Genomic DNA, 15,524 nt, shown 5'->3' with positions numbered 1-15,524 from the left:
TGGGCTATCTGCTGAGGTAATACACAATCTGCCCACACCTCTCTCCCTGCCAGGGCTGCTCCTACTAAGCATCGCCCGAGGGATTCATATCCTACCCATCCCTCTGCCGCAGTTTGTTTGTGTGTGTGTGTGTGTGTGTGTGTGTGTGTGTGTGTGTGTGTGTGTGTGTGTGTGTGTGTGTGTGTGTGTGTGTGTGTGTGTGTGTGTGTGTGTGTGTGTGTGTGTGTGTGTGTGTGTGTGTGTGTGTAATTGTTTGAAGAGTGAGCAGGGTCAGTCTCTTTGTCTTACAGCACGACAGGTGCTTGCTTTTCATAATTCTCACTTCCAGCCATTGACTACATTTTTGACTTGAGGTTTCTGGTGATTCTTTTGTTTGTTTGTTGTGTATTGTTTTGTGTTTTTGCAAAACAAATAGATGCACTCATGGCACTGTCAAGTGACACTTAGCTTGATGTCTCGAAGTAGTATTTTATTCCAGAAGCTGTTATAATTCAAACATTTTCTTCTGCAGCATCCTGTTTGCTGTGACTAATGGCTTTGTTTTGTATAATTTATTACAAATGAAAAACAGTATTAATAGTCTGAAATTCATAAATTTTATGTGACATCCCCCTACACACAAAGTATGTATTCAGATTTTTCTGCCGTGTTGTGTTTTTTGCACAGTAATCTACTTCCTGTCTCTGCAAACATTCTCCTTAATCTGAGACCATTTAAAGTGCATTTACTGTCAGTGTCTGGTCTAATCTTTCTCTTTCTTCTCTCGGTTGTGTTGCAAACCTGTTCAGGGTGCATTCACCTTCCGCGGCAGCATGATTGACATGCCCTCACTGAAGCAGGCACAGAACATCTTAACACTCTCCACCGCGGTGCCAGAGAAATAACACGAATCAGGAGACAAAACGGGAGGAACCACGTGACAAAGGGAACTGAAAATGTTGCAGGTCTCATGACAAAAAGTAGGACTTCAAACTTCAAATTAACTTTTCTGCCTGACATAAGAGAACGGAGGAAATTTTGGTTTTAATTCAAGCTTTTAGTAATTGTCAAAGTGTTTTCATTAAATGCATTTTCATTATGGCAGTTTTACTTTTGCTGCTGAGGGCCAGTTTACATTATGACTGTACCCTGGGATGTGTTCAGCAACACAAACTGTGCACATAGTGAGTAACAGCAAACCTTTGGAGCCGGATGTCGAGGATTATTGGCCTGTGTGGGCACTTTCTTGGCACTCTCTGCAGTGTGTGTGCCATCGTGTCACTCTCCAGTGTGTCTGCCCATGCCTCCCATCTCTCCTAGGTCATGATGAATGCTCTCGCATCTCCACGGTCCAGGCAGCTGGGCGAAAGGGTAAACAAACACAACAAGCCACTGTTGTGGATCTATTCATTGGGCCCCAGTCTTCCAGTCAGGCCTCAGCCCCCTGCCCAGGGCCTGACTCACAAACATCAAAGTCCCGCTTGCTGAAAAAAAAAAAAACCCACAGATGGAAGTGCGTAAACTCACGATTTAGCTTTTTTGTGTGGGTTTCCTTAGTAAAGACACGCAGCTCACTCTGTGGCAGCTGTGAGCCTGTGGTCTTGACGGAGAAGGCGTGTGGCATCAGGCACACCATGACCTGTACAAAAAATAAACACTACATACATACACATGCTGCAGCAGTGTTCTTCACCTGATCTCTCATTTAACACGCAGAGTTTAACTTGGATTTTCAGCTGTTATTTCCAGACGAGTTCACCTGTTTTATGTCTGCATGTTCACAAGCAGCTCCGTTTTGTCGACAATGATAAATAGTCACATTTATAATAACGACCTCCCTTAACGAGTTCAGTAAAGTAGTTTGTTGTACTGTCACAAATTAAAGTACAATGGGGCTTTTGCACATCTGACTCCCAGAGACAGTGAAGTGGGTGTGATGTTCGAGTGAGACAGATTAGAGGCCATGTTGCTCCAGCAGACCAGGACAGAGGCTTTGTCTCTCTGACTGTGTATGGGAGGATAATTGGGGGGGTGTTGAATGGTTAATAGTGCCATTGGTGACCATGGTAATGAAAGGCACCATACCTCCCTTACCCACCTCATCCACTCATCTCTCTCTCTCTCTCCCTCTCTCTCCTACTGTATGATCTATTGTGTCTGGGGCAGGACTGTGGTCTGTGCCAGGCCAGGCCAGACAAAAAGATCGAAACCACTCCTGCACCCAGCCAAAGACCCGAACAGTAAGCTGCCTCTTTGGCATTTGGCCACATATTTCTCTCACCCCTGGCTCACTTTTTCTGTCATGAATTCACATTCGGCTTGTTTGTTTGTTTTCACCCAGTCTACTATTATACCCTGAGGTTGGTGGACAAAACTGCTATTATGTATGACTTCCATTAAATGAATCCACAAACATTATTTGGGTAGAGCCATTTTGTGAGGCTCTGCAGGTCTGCAGAATAGATTAGGACATGCTATGTCTTGATCATGGATGACTTCAATGGTAAAATATTTAAAAGATGTTCCTTCTAGTTGTCTCTTACAGAATTTGTAGATTGTGTGTAGTCCGTGCTGATGGCTTAAATCATAATATATATTGTTTTTTGTTTGTCATTAAACAAAGCTATGAAGATTTGGATTAAACTTGACTGTGGCGTTTTAAAATTCATCTATCATTTGTTGCAGCTACATCTTTTCGCAGTTCAATCTGAGATTAACAAAGAACAAGTTTCAGAATAAAAATCCACTTAAATTCTTGTGTAAATAACTTAAAGTACTGTCAGATTTGTATTTGATCAAACAAATATGAAATTAGAGCTATTCCTAAGTGAATGCATTTTAAAATTAAGGCAAAATTGCTGGTGCCTTAATGTTTTTTCATTATTTACTTTTATTTTTCTGATAAATTGCTACAGTTAATACGTTGGCATGATGTGATTTGTATTTTTAAAAGTCTGAACCTTGAAATGTTTAACAAAACAATTCTGACAGACCTTGTTGAGTCAGAGTACAGCAGAACGGGATTAAGGGCTGCAGAAAGTCACCGGTTTCACATGGTTGGGAACTTCCAGCACTCAAGAGTTCAACAGAGGCTCACCAGGTGACTATAGTGGGGAAAGGAGACCGTTCTGATGGGACAACTTGGCTTTTCCAAGCTGCTCTGTACCAACAGGTGCCCCCCCCCCCCCCCCCCCCCCCCCCCCCTCTCTCATACAGGAAGGAAGATCTCAAAGCAGAGGAAGCAGCTCAGGGCATCCTGCAGAGACCAAGCAAAAAGGACATCTCTTCTGAGGATGATTAGGAAATCATTTTGGCAAGTTTATATTTTAACACAACACAACATCCTGTGCGTGTTTATTTGCCGCTTACCTTATCATTTTTTTTTCGTTCCACCCAATAATCTTGCTCTTATTTGATATTTCCACTTACATCCACGCCTTTTTACCCCTACCCCTCTCTGGATAAAGGTGAAACAAACTATGTCCTTTGGTCTTCATAAAGCTCGTTTTGCTCAGCTTTCGTTGCACCTCGACGCTTTGCAATCCAGGAACATTTGGGAATTAAGAAAAAAAAGTAAAAGATTTCTGTGACATCTCTGTAGATTAGAGGAATGCATCCCTGTCTGCCTCCGCTGTGTAATTCTACATGACATTTCTATTATGTGTGGAACTGATATAATCTTCTCAGTCCGCTCGGCGGTTTTATTTAAATACTTCTCTCCGGTATTCCCTGAGAGAGTAAATTACAATTAACACGATTATAACCTCACAAAATTGTGACGGGAATCAATTAGGCTGCGAGCAGTACTTCATAGCCCGGTAATGTGTTGGTCGAGATTGCTTTCATAAATTATGAGGGACAGCGCAGGCGGAGAAAATGCATGTATGCAAAACACTGTCAGAGGAAAATTAAAACGAAATGTTTTACATATTTTTCCATTAATCTAAATGGGACCCGTGTGGCAAAGATGGTTTTATTCTAATTCCCCGCCCGGGGATTCCCAAATAATGACTTGATGTTTTAATAGACTTCTAATGACAATATATGATAAACTAATTGCAGCAAAAGATTATTCTAAAGCAATAATATACCTCGTTATTGTGGCTGCAGCACAGTTTGAGAAGTGTAAAGCTATTAGCAAAATGGCTTAAAATACAATGTGTGCTGAGCTGATCAACATAAAAGATTTAGTTTAATCTAATTAACTCTGTTTCAATGTTTAGGAATATTGTTTAAATAAATTAAAACATTTTCAGAGTGGCTAAAATAGGCTGTCTTCTGAGGAATAGTGTCAGAACTACAATAATCAGTTCTTAATTTTCCCTCAGGCATACAACCAAATGCTTTCTGCTTTATCAGTTATTGCTTTCGAAAATACACAATAAAGGCTTTACATTAAAAAGAAAAAATAGTTTGTTTATTTTCTTCAAAGATAAGTATTCTTCAGCTTCTGAATTTGAAGATAAATTTGAAATAATTTAGATACAATAAAACTGAAGGAACTTCTTCTAAAAATGTGATCTGAGAGTAAATTGTTCCATAAAAGATGGATTGATTTAAAAGCGTTATCTGCTCATAGAAATATTCTGCCTTTACTTTTATTCATAGATTTTACATAGATCAGCGGCAGGCGAGCGTTCACCTTTTTTATTCTGAGTGTGAACGCATGTCAGAGGAATATTTCTCTGATGTTTTCCTCAGAAACAACAGCGAGTCGTTTTTAACTCGGAGCCTTTTTATTTACCCGATGATGACAAGCGCATGTCCAGCCCTTCTTTTTTTTTTCAGTTCGTTTGCATGATATGAAATTCACCGCGGCCTGTCTGTACTGCATGAGTGATCTGGCACATGTGGACCATTACTAACTTCATTTGAGGAGACCTTTTGTCTGAGTGTCTCCGTCAGCAAAAGGCAGTCCGAAGGGACAGAGCTGCGTGGCGTGAATCGGGATCAGAGATCTTAAACCCCAACTTTTTCCCCCCACCTTTATATCCTGACATGAGTTTTTTTTTTTTTTTTTTTTTTTTTTTTTTTGTTTTGTGTGTTTTGATGCCGTACGTCTAACAACACTTGTGCTGGTCTGTGATCATAATGTAAAGCTAAATAACACTTTTCTGGACAAAATCCAATTTCTACAATTTTGTTCATATTGATGGATTCTGTTTTGTTTTGTTTTTTTCTTGGCCACTGCGATTTGGACAATATTTCATTCACAACACCAAACAGATTATACAAATACTGTAATGCAGTAGCTGCAGCCCACCTGCCATAGGCCTGTCCTATAAAGGTGGGAGGGGGAAGTGTCTGTCTGAATTTATTTTAAGATATGCTCCAAATTTCTTCAAGTTTCTATATTTGAAGGGTCTTGTGCTTCTTGCGCAGTTAAATTCTTGGAGGTCCGTGTCCCTCGAAGTCCAGTTGAGGGTGTGTTTAGTACCTGCCGGATTAATATGATGATCTGTAGTAGGTGCAGAAAAATTATGTAGCGCGTTAACGGGAATGAAACAGACTGACTGTTGGCTTGCAACATCTCACCCTCAGAGTTGCTTAGTTGTCGCCTGTTTGCAAATTAAGAATTATACTGTCTCATAAAAAGGGATGGCTAGTCACATTCATAGTCAGAGAATTTAGAAAAAAGTTGTATGTAAAATATTTTTAGGTGACTTTACCTTTCTCCACAGCCCTCCTCTTGGTCTGACTCCCCCCAGACTCCCTTCTCCTTAACGGGCCCAGATCAAAGGCTCACCGGCCCCGGCGGAGACCACTAAAACCCGCCCGCTTTGTCTGCTGTTGGCAGGAGTGAGGAAGGGTGTCGGGGGAGGTGGTGGGGGGGAGGGGTGGCATGATAATGAGACTCGTTACACAGCGACAAAAAGTCTCTGCAACTTTTTTTTTTTTTTTTTTTTTTTATCTCAAGTGTCCATCTGTCGTCAGACCTGACTCTTTTAAAGTTCCCCCTTTTCCACTTCACTGCAGCCCAAGTTTATTATTATATTTCAAGTCCACTTTCTAGTTTTACACCCAGCCCTTTGCATTTTATGGTCAGTATATAAACCATAATCATGTGTTTTTTTTTTTTTTCTTATCCACAGCTTCAGTGATATAAATGGTAGGTCTGAATCTCTGTCATATCTGTCATAATTACCGCAAACATTTGGCAGCATCCCACTTTAATTAAATGATGGACCTGTATCTACCGACACTGAAAAGCTCGGGTCTTATTTGTTTGTCCTTTGACGTCCCTGGACGCACCAGACAAGACAGACCGATAGAAAGTTTACGCGGCGGACACAGACAGTTTAAGGGAGAGGGGGAAAAAAAGTAACAGCACCTCGTAAAATGAACAGGTCTGCGGAGGTCTGCGGCCATACAGACGATGAACGGAGATCAAATCACACCTGCCTCAAGCAGCTAATTAGGCAGTAAAATGTAAATCCAGCGCCAAACGAATGGGCTGCATATTTTTCTTCTGTTGTAAATGTGATTACACATTCTGTGAAACAAATTCTCATACAGCAAGATATATTCGACTGAGTGAGGCTGTAACTTTTCAGGCAAATATTTGAAATGAATGTGTGTGTGTGTGTGTGTGTGTGTGTGTGTGTGTGTGTGTGTGTGTGTGTGTGTGTGTGTGTGTTTGTGCGTGTGCGTGTGTGCGCGCGCACTCATGCCCGTGTGCCCCCTTGATCCTGCTCTACTCCCTCCTCTCTTTGTTCTGCCATGTTTACCTGGATGGCATCAATATCTGAGCATCCTCTATAAACGCGTCCACAGTCGCATCGACCGTCAAAGTTTTCTGATTCATAGATGATGGTTTTGAGCAAAATTGCGCACAAAAAAAAACTCCAAATGACTTTGTTGGTGCATTCAGAACTTTTGATACAGCCCATTAACAGGGTGTGTCAACTTAAGGTTTCAGAATTCAAAGCTTAAAATCAAATATTAAATTTATGCCGTTCCTCTTAAACTTAAAACTCGCATCAACGTTTGACCTGTACTATATTTGATTCGATAAAAGCTGTCAACCTCCTTTTGTAAATTTAAAAACTGAACGACGCAGCGACGTGAATTCGGTGATAATTTCCCATTTCAGTGCACAATCGAAAACCAGGCTTTTGATGTGCACCGGCCTCCTTCTCTCTCTCTCTCTCTCTCTCTCTCTCTCTCTCTCTCTCTCTCTCTCTCTCTCTCTCTCTCTCTTCCTCCCCTTCCTCCCCCTTTCCCTCTCCCTCTCTGTGCCGTTGAGCAGGTGGAGGCCGCGCACCTGCACACACAGCTGCGCGCACCTTGTTATTGTTGCCGCTGCTGGACGCACAGATCAGCGCAGCACACAGCCAACAACACAATCCCGAAAACATAAACCTCTAAAGTACCACAGTTGTCAGGCTGAGCGTGTTTCACTTCTTTTTACGGAGGGACACCAAGACGTTAACCATTTCCATGAATGAGATATTGCCCCATCTCTATGAATGAGATATAAAAACAAATTTCTATCAACATTTTAAAAAAGAAAGAAAGAGAACAAAATACTGTTTAATATTTTGTTTCATGAAATCTTTTAGTTGGCTAAGGATGTATTTATCCTGCCTTGCCTTCTATCTCTTGTTTGTCATGCTCCGGACTTCAACATGACACCATCTAATCCAATTAAACACGATAACCCTGGACTCACGTATTATTCTCTTCCTTTTTCCTTCAAGTTGCTGACAAGCACTCTTGGTTTTTGTGTGAAAGAGAGAGTCAAGAGCCCTCTCTTAATCCCGGGCACGACTAAAAGTGATTGAAAAGTGAAAGAAACCCCTCATTGGTCCTCGAGCTGGATGGTGTTTTCTTTGTCCGGTGCTCTGGCTTTTTGTTTAGTACGGTCATCGTGCATAGAAGTCCATTAATTTAGGTCTTTGAAGAGGAATCACCTTTACTGAGCCGGTGACAGTTATTAGTTTGTGTTGGCAAGAAGACCTTATTGAAACAACATAAATAAACGGCATCTAGGCGTCTATTCATTATTTTGTTAAATAGTTAAAACTTCTTGTAATCCAAGAAGCAGCCTTGAATCCAGCCTTGAATCCAGCAGCCTGCTAAATGGGATTTGGGAAACAATTATACACAATTTTTGGACAGTTAAAGTGCGCCTAATTAGTCGTTTGTTTAAATGGTTTAAGCAGATTAGGCCCGCGCCCTTTATTAATAATGACAGATAACATTCTGTCCTCAGTTTTCCTCACCTCTTACCCCTCGCCCCTTATCCCCATTTTGTGACGGCACACCGCATTTCGAGAAGAAATTTTGTAGAAGTAGAAAACAGTTAAACAAAATCAACAATCATCCAGAAAATGCAACCGCACCTAAAGTTTTTTTTTTCTTTTCTTACAATACCCGAAAGTTCGGAATTGAAATAAAAATTTAAAAAATTCTCTTTTGAATCCGAGCCGACATAACATATTGTAGGTGTTGTAAAATGACAGGTAATTGACATTAATCCGCTCTCTCTGAGACTCGGGGGGGATCAAAAGTAAATGGGGATACGGTTAATGAAGCACCACTTGCCCTTTGAATCTCGGTCACAGTGTGCAGCGTGGAAGTTTGGAGAAACTTCATTGTTTAACATACTTTTCAGGCATTCATTATAAAATATGACGAGGGGATATGTAGCCAAGATGGTGTTAGAAAGGATTAAATGAGGAGAATCTGGGATTTTTTAAAACTCTTGTTGGAGCGGATTATGTTACAGTTGAACGGGGGAAAAAAAGCTCAGAGACGGATTAGACTTGTTTATTGTATAGCTTACTTTTAAAGTGATGACTCAGTTTATTGCACTCAGTGTAGCTGTGTGACATCTCAGAGGCGTTGGGAAATTGATGCTTGCCTATTTGGTTCTAATAATGCGCCATTTCCAATACCCTTTCAGTTTTTCAGCAACCACGGGGTTTGTTATTATGCTTATTATAATTCATATTGGGGGTCTTCCCTATAGCAGCTGTGACAGACAGTCGACAGAGGCCAGGTGGGAGAGGTAGACTTTGAGCGTGAGGAGTCGCACCTCTCCTCTCCATGCGCACGCCGCTCGGTGCTACAGGGGCCTGCGTAATGAGGGCACCTATGGGGCCCTCCTGGATGGAGAAGTGTCCTAACCTCGCCACGGCCGGTCAGAATTGAAGCACAGACACCTGCGCGTCACCCCTCCTCTTCCCTGACTCCCCCGCGGGCAGCGCCTGCCACAGCTCCCATCACCCAGAGTTCATACTCCACGCACAACTTTTGACAACGATAATGATGTGCATGGTGATGCTGAAAATCTAAGGAGGGGGCTGTAGTAGGGAAATAAGGAGTCTCCATGTCTGTTCCGGAGGTGGGGCCCTTGCATTGCTCCTCAGGACCAATTCACTTCTGTTAGAAAAGCACCACTCTGCAGCCTCCCACTGAAGTGATGAATACTTAATCTCCTGGCTGGCCTTCTCACAGTCCAGATGCTTACAGCTTACATTCAAATACCTGCTATAAAATATAAAATCAGACTTAAATAAAATAAGTAATTTTCCTGAAACTAAGAAAATTAGCCTATGTAAATAGCAGACATTTATAATGTCCGCACATTAGGTGATAAATACGCCTCTCTTGAGAGTTACAGCTTGTATTTTAGATTTTTGGTGAACTATCAGTCATGTTAATAAAATATGGCCATCTCTCAAGGTTTTAATGTCACTAAGATGGATAAGCTTTGATAGTTTGTGAGATATACTGTCATTTACCATGGCAAGTGTCTGCAAAGGGCCAAAAGGTGCCCGTCCCCAATGGAGCTGGCCTAATTATACAATTAGTCTTGTGATTGGGACAGTCCAGAGCTAAGTGTCCTGTGGGACAACCAGACACATTATGGCTGTCATCAGTATCTTCACAGCAAGTAAAAGAGCTCGGCTGCTTATGTCCTTAGGTGAAGTGGAGAGGTTGGGATTTCTTTGATTCAACACTTTTCATGTTATTGTTTCTTAAATATAATTTCATCAACACTAGGACCAAACACCTACTCTGTAGTACGAAGCAAAGTAAGGACTGGAAAAAGGGGATGAAGTGGTGTGTCCTGGACATTATTGATACCATAGGTCATCTTAGTATTCAATCATTTATGTCTTAAGCCTCATCTGGGGCCTCAGCAGACCAAAGCCACATCTCTTTGAAGCCATCGGTCAGATGGAGACCCCATATCTCAATCTCATTGCCTATCCAGCCATATTTCCTTTCTGGCTTATCCCTGGTCAGTTGGAAACATCAAGACACCACATTTTCTTCTGCTCATCCAGAGCCGTATCTGTCATTGCCAAACCCAAGTCTTGTTAAAGAGAATGGGTGTGAGGCTTGTGATGTTTGGGATCCACGCAGGCACCTCCATGAAGTCAGAGGGAGGTCTTGGCTCTACATGGTTGAGGAGGCAGTGGTGCCTCCACACTGGATACTTTGCTGCTAGTGCACTGGTTTATCACATTGGATTAGAGCTCCTACAGGGAGACTGGAAGCTGAGGATGATTGGTAACCAACTTCACCAGTTTGCTCATGATGAACGTACAGTGGCTCAGCTATGTGAATCCAGTCAGATGTTCATAGGCAGAGCAAGAGTAGCACCCTTATCTGCTGCTGGCACAGATGGCCCCTTGTCTTTCTTTTATTAACAAGACTGAATCTTGAGTTCACTCCGCTCGTGTTCCCTCTCTCCTTACCTGGACACAGCCCTCTTCCTTTTCTTCCACTTTCTTTTCCAAGGATGCCCCCTTCTCCCCAGCTGTGATAGAATGATTTCCCCCCACACTAAATGCTGACCTTTTCTGCAATAAAACCAGATGCATTCAGGGTCAGCCTTCTGATGTTGCAGACGCGATAGTTCTGCGCAAATCTGGTACTGATACAAATCTCTGGCCACAATGGAGAGAGTTATGGTAAGAAAGAAGAAGCAGAGTAGGGGTGGATTAGAATGGTGGACTGGCACTATGCTTTTGAAATCATTTTGATCAATCATAGATAGGTTTTTCAGATATGTTAGGTTGAAAAGGAAGGAGATACATGGATTTAAATTTAATCACCCAGGATTATGTTGGTGAAAGTAATCCCTTATATACAAAGAAATCAACAAAGGCCTCAATCTGGTATTTTGTCCCAGGGTAGTTTATAAGTATCACCCTATTTTCAATAACAACATGTGAAAGCTAGACTGTATTATGGAGCTGATATGTCTACTTATCATGAGAAATGCAATGCAGTATTTGGATCTCTGCCCATATACTTGAAAACAGCCTTTTACAAAACAACATGCTTATTTTAAACTACCTGAAACAGATTTAAAGTCATACAGGATGATCTTTGTGTGCCAGAGATGAAGCTGTTTCTTTTAGTTCAGTCTAAAGTACCTTGTAAGCAGAATCATCCCTGGCACAAGTCAAAATATCCTACACTACAAAGTCCATCTGGTCCCCTTCGATAGAGTATATAGTTCACCATTTCCCTCCACCCGCTCAGCCCCAGTTTCCAAGTACGCTGAAGCCTACATCCTGCATTTAGAGGCTTTTAGGAAAGCCCTGTCATTCAATAAGAGACTACTGGGGCAGCTTGCTCACGCTTATCTGCACTTTAGTTTCTACTTTCTAGCCGGTGGGCTATACGAGGGCCAGGTAGTAGGGCCTGGCTCATGCGGTTGTCCGTGGACGACCTTGCTCTCCTCACCTACTGCCTTGGAGTGGCTCCCAGTCCTGGGATGGGGCTTTGGATCGGCACCAAGTCTCTACCCCCACAGATGTTACTGAGCCACCAGATATTATGTCAGTTTCTGAGTGATGTATCATGCTCTTCTGAGTAGCTGTGCGTGGCTGTAAAGTAGCCGTGATACACGTGACAAGTTAGAAAATCAGTTAAGTAACCTGATCCCTAAATGATTTAGTTTGAATTTTGTAATTATGACTCTCTGGTGTTACACTAACCTGTCATGTCAGAGATCATCAACACATTATGGGACAATGTAAATAACAAAGTGCTTATTATGACAGTGAGGACCAATATAAAATAACAGATTACTATTCTATTGACGTGTTGAAAATATAAAATATATAATTCAAGTTGGCACATGAAATATTTTTTTAGTGCTAATATTGTAAATATGGACACATTTGTTGTCTTTAACAGAGACATACCTGTTGGCACCTTTATTGTAATTTTCCATAGCCTATTTTTCTTTAATCTCTTTCTCTTTATGAAGGTATTTTCTGTACTTCTACCTTTATTTTATTATTTTTATTTTTACATGAAAAACACTAATTCAAAGGATGCCAAATGAGTTCAAATGTTTTTGAAGATATTTTGAAGAAAAATATTTTAATCATGCCTTGGCTCATGTGAAACGCTCTAATATTGATTTTTATTAAATTTAATCAAATAAATTAAAGCAACACGTTTTGAATTTTCATACAGAAGGACGATGGTAAGCTGTGCTGACTGCTGGAATTCTATCTTACTGCCACTTAACTTTAGATAGAAAGTTAGAAAGGACACAGTGTAAATGTCAGAGCAAGAATAAACCATTTTTCTCCACAATAGACAGTGCTAGGCGGGTTATGATTACATTTAATTGTAGAAGCGCCTGAACCTGCAAGACACCATCATGTCCAAAGGCTGCTCGAATGGGCGAAACGTAAGAAGGAAAAACATATCTGAGTTATGAAAATACAAAAATCATGATGTGCTCACTGGGTAATTGATTTAATGAAGCTCCTATGAAACTAAACCCAAGTACAGGTCAGCCGAGTAACCCCACGGCGTGCCCATTGTCAGATGTTTAACTCCCGCACTCCTTTGGGAAAGACATCGGGGCTAATAGGTGAAACCACAGCTGCTGAAGTTGCGCTGGAGAGGAGCGACATTCCCCCTGCAGACGTCCGACAGCCCGAGTGTAAAACCGGACAAAGAATTTACAGTTCCCCAATCCCCTCAGCTTTCACCATCCGCGATACGGGGGGGTCGTTCTTCTCCTCGAAATACAGAAGTTTTGAGCCGCTCCTTTAACTTTCTGCTAAATTGTTCCCTGCGGGCTGGAGTACATGTAGTCTACTGCAAATCTGTGCTGCCTGTTCGCAGAGCAGAATAAAGTTCAGTCTATGCGCTTTGCTTGAAAGAAAAATCAGCTCCGAAGGCAGTCTTGGAGTTGAGAGTCTCGAGTTAACCGGGAGAGGTACAGCAGCAACTGGACCGCGTTGTTTTCCTGACTTGATCATGAAACTTAAGATTGTAGCCAGGTAGGGAGCTCGGAAAGGGTTGGCATAATGCCTGGATGGCAAATATGTGGCCGTTAAACTGGTGTGTTTGTAAGAAAAGGAGAATCTGAACAACGGAGCCTTCACACTGTGAGAAAGTTTAGACTTGGGCAGACAAACAGGTGTGTGCCCCTGTGGCAAAGACACGCTTTAATGTTAAACGTATTAGCAGTAATTATTTGGAATCAGCTCAGATCACTGTTTGGTTTCACGGTACAAGTTTGACAGTGTACAAATAATTTAGAGTCATTTTACCCAAACCGTGTTTTCTTAACTTGTCCATTATTCAGTGGATTCGGGGGGTAAAGTGAAAAGTAGCAGCAAAATCTTGACCAACATGGCAACATTAAAAAAACCAAGGAAACAGTTTCCCCCTTAAAAATGGGCCCCTGCTTGAGAACGGTGTTGATCATATCCTGCTGTAACTTCACTAGATGAGAATAAATTTGCTAAATATATTCTACTCTTCTCTAAAACACCAGCTGAACTAAAATATTTATTTACCCACACTTCGTGTTCTTATTTCTAAGAATCAGTCGATTCTTAGTTTTCGCGTGTCCTGTTTAGGAGGTTTGATTTAATGTTGCGACTGAGCGAAAAAGAGCCAAAGCTGTCACAAGGTGCTGCTGTTCTGCTGTACTTGATATCTGGGTGTGGGTGGGGGGGTGGGGGTCCGGTTGCTCCTCCACAACTGCTTTATTGTTCACAAAAATTAAAACTAAAGTTAAATAAAAAATACAAGATATGACCCCCCCCCTTTCCCCTATTCTTCCTATAACTGAACACCTCTCTGTTGGTGTCAAGGTGAGCCAAGCACGCTGCCATCTGAGGCGCAGGTGCTTGGATCAAACGATGCGCATTTTTAACAGAGACTCTTAACTTTTGTGACCGAAATGATCACTTCACGAGCCATTTTCGTGCGCATTGTGCCAACAGCATTCAGGAGATGGATAATGCTTGTAAAGTCTGACAAGACGGCATTTGTTTTGGTTCTACGCTCGTCTGAGAAATTATCATTCAACCCCTTTAAAGGGCGCAATTGAGAGGCAGCGGCGTTTTCACTGCGACTTTTTGCTTTGTCCTCTCCAAAGTGGCGTCTGCATGTCTGACTCTGCCAGTTACTGATTTGCAGGCAGTATGTTAAGGTGGCCCATGTAAGTGATTTCCACGGGCATCCCACTAAAGGAGAACAAATCGCTGACAAAGGAGTGCCTTTCCCATTCAGCAGCGTCGTTAGGACAACCAAAAAGTATTTCTCAGATAATAAGTTCTACTTCAAAGCGTTTCTCACTGAAGGGTGACTGCTTCACTCCTTTTATTAAGTCCCCCTCCTTTTAATGCCGAAGGAACTGTCTCTGGTTATTTTTCATCGTGTTTATTTTGCAACATTCATTGAGCACTTGTTTCCAAACAGGACCTACAAGAGCAGGCTACTCTTAAGGCCCTTTCTCCTATAAAAGTCCACGCACAAAATGAGAGGAGGACCGCACGTTCTCATACTTTGAATGAAGCAGCAGATTAAGTGGTTTTTGTTTTTTTTGTTTGTTTGTTTGTTTGTTTGTTTGTGTTTGTTTTTGTTTTGTTTTTTTTTTTGTTTTTTTAGAAATCCTTAGAAGGAGCTATAAAATTGATAAGTGCCCTATGTCAGAGTTGGACTTTTTTATTAAGTGAAGTGGTTCTTTTCTTAGGTTGTTAAATCTGGTTAATATTTGAGATTGTTTTCACTCCAGTGCTGATTAAGTGTGTGCGTTTTATAGCCACAATCCCAGCATCCTCCTGTTTGACCTGAGTCAAGTGTGTCTTAATTGATGCAGCGTGGAAGCTCAGAATAATCAGTGTGTGTTTTAGATTTTGTTACAAGGCATCAATTTGCAAAAACTTCCCCTTTTTTGTTTTTCTTTCTTTCTTTTTTTTTTTTCTCCAGTTCTCACTGGGCAAATGCAACTAGACTGTCTACAGCTTGTGTGTCATCTACCTGCCAAAAGGTGTATTTGTGGTAACACACATTTTCTGGAGAGGGTGCACCCTGTGCTTTGATTGTAGTTCATTTAGTGGCAGTTAGTGTTTTTCAACCAGACATATTCTGATGTGAGCGTCTCACTACCCAATTGCCATAGAAATCCTAACGCACCATGAAGACTGTCAAAGCGCCCAGCCTTCCTAGCAGAAGCTGCAGCCTTTGAAGTGGTGCAGGACTCGCGTTGGTCAATTTTAATTCTATAGACTGGACAGGCAACTCTTTGAAAGTGAGATTGT

The 15,524-nt window shown here is 41.6% G+C and overlaps 1 protein-coding gene across 1 annotated transcript in view; it reads left to right on the top strand.

Moving 5' to 3' along the window:
- The window catches only part of clybl (citrate lyase beta like), a 54,500-nt gene extending 52,916 nt beyond the window's left edge, over positions 1–1,584 (top strand). The window contains exon 8 of the mRNA XM_041056338.1: positions 789–1,584. Within this exon, the coding sequence (XP_040912272.1) occupies positions 789–884 (96 nt within the window). The 3' untranslated portion in view covers positions 885–1,584. The remainder of the gene's footprint in view (positions 1–788) is intronic.
- The last annotated feature ends 13,940 nt before the right edge of the window (positions 1,585–15,524 follow it).

This window comes from Toxotes jaculatrix, chromosome 15 (genome assembly GCF_017976425.1).
Source record: "Toxotes jaculatrix isolate fToxJac2 chromosome 15, fToxJac2.pri, whole genome shotgun sequence".
Classification (NCBI taxonomy): Eukaryota; Metazoa; Chordata; class Actinopteri; family Toxotidae; genus Toxotes; species Toxotes jaculatrix.
Note: the sequence above shows the minus strand (reverse complement) of the source record. Positions and strands in the feature narration are given on the sequence as shown.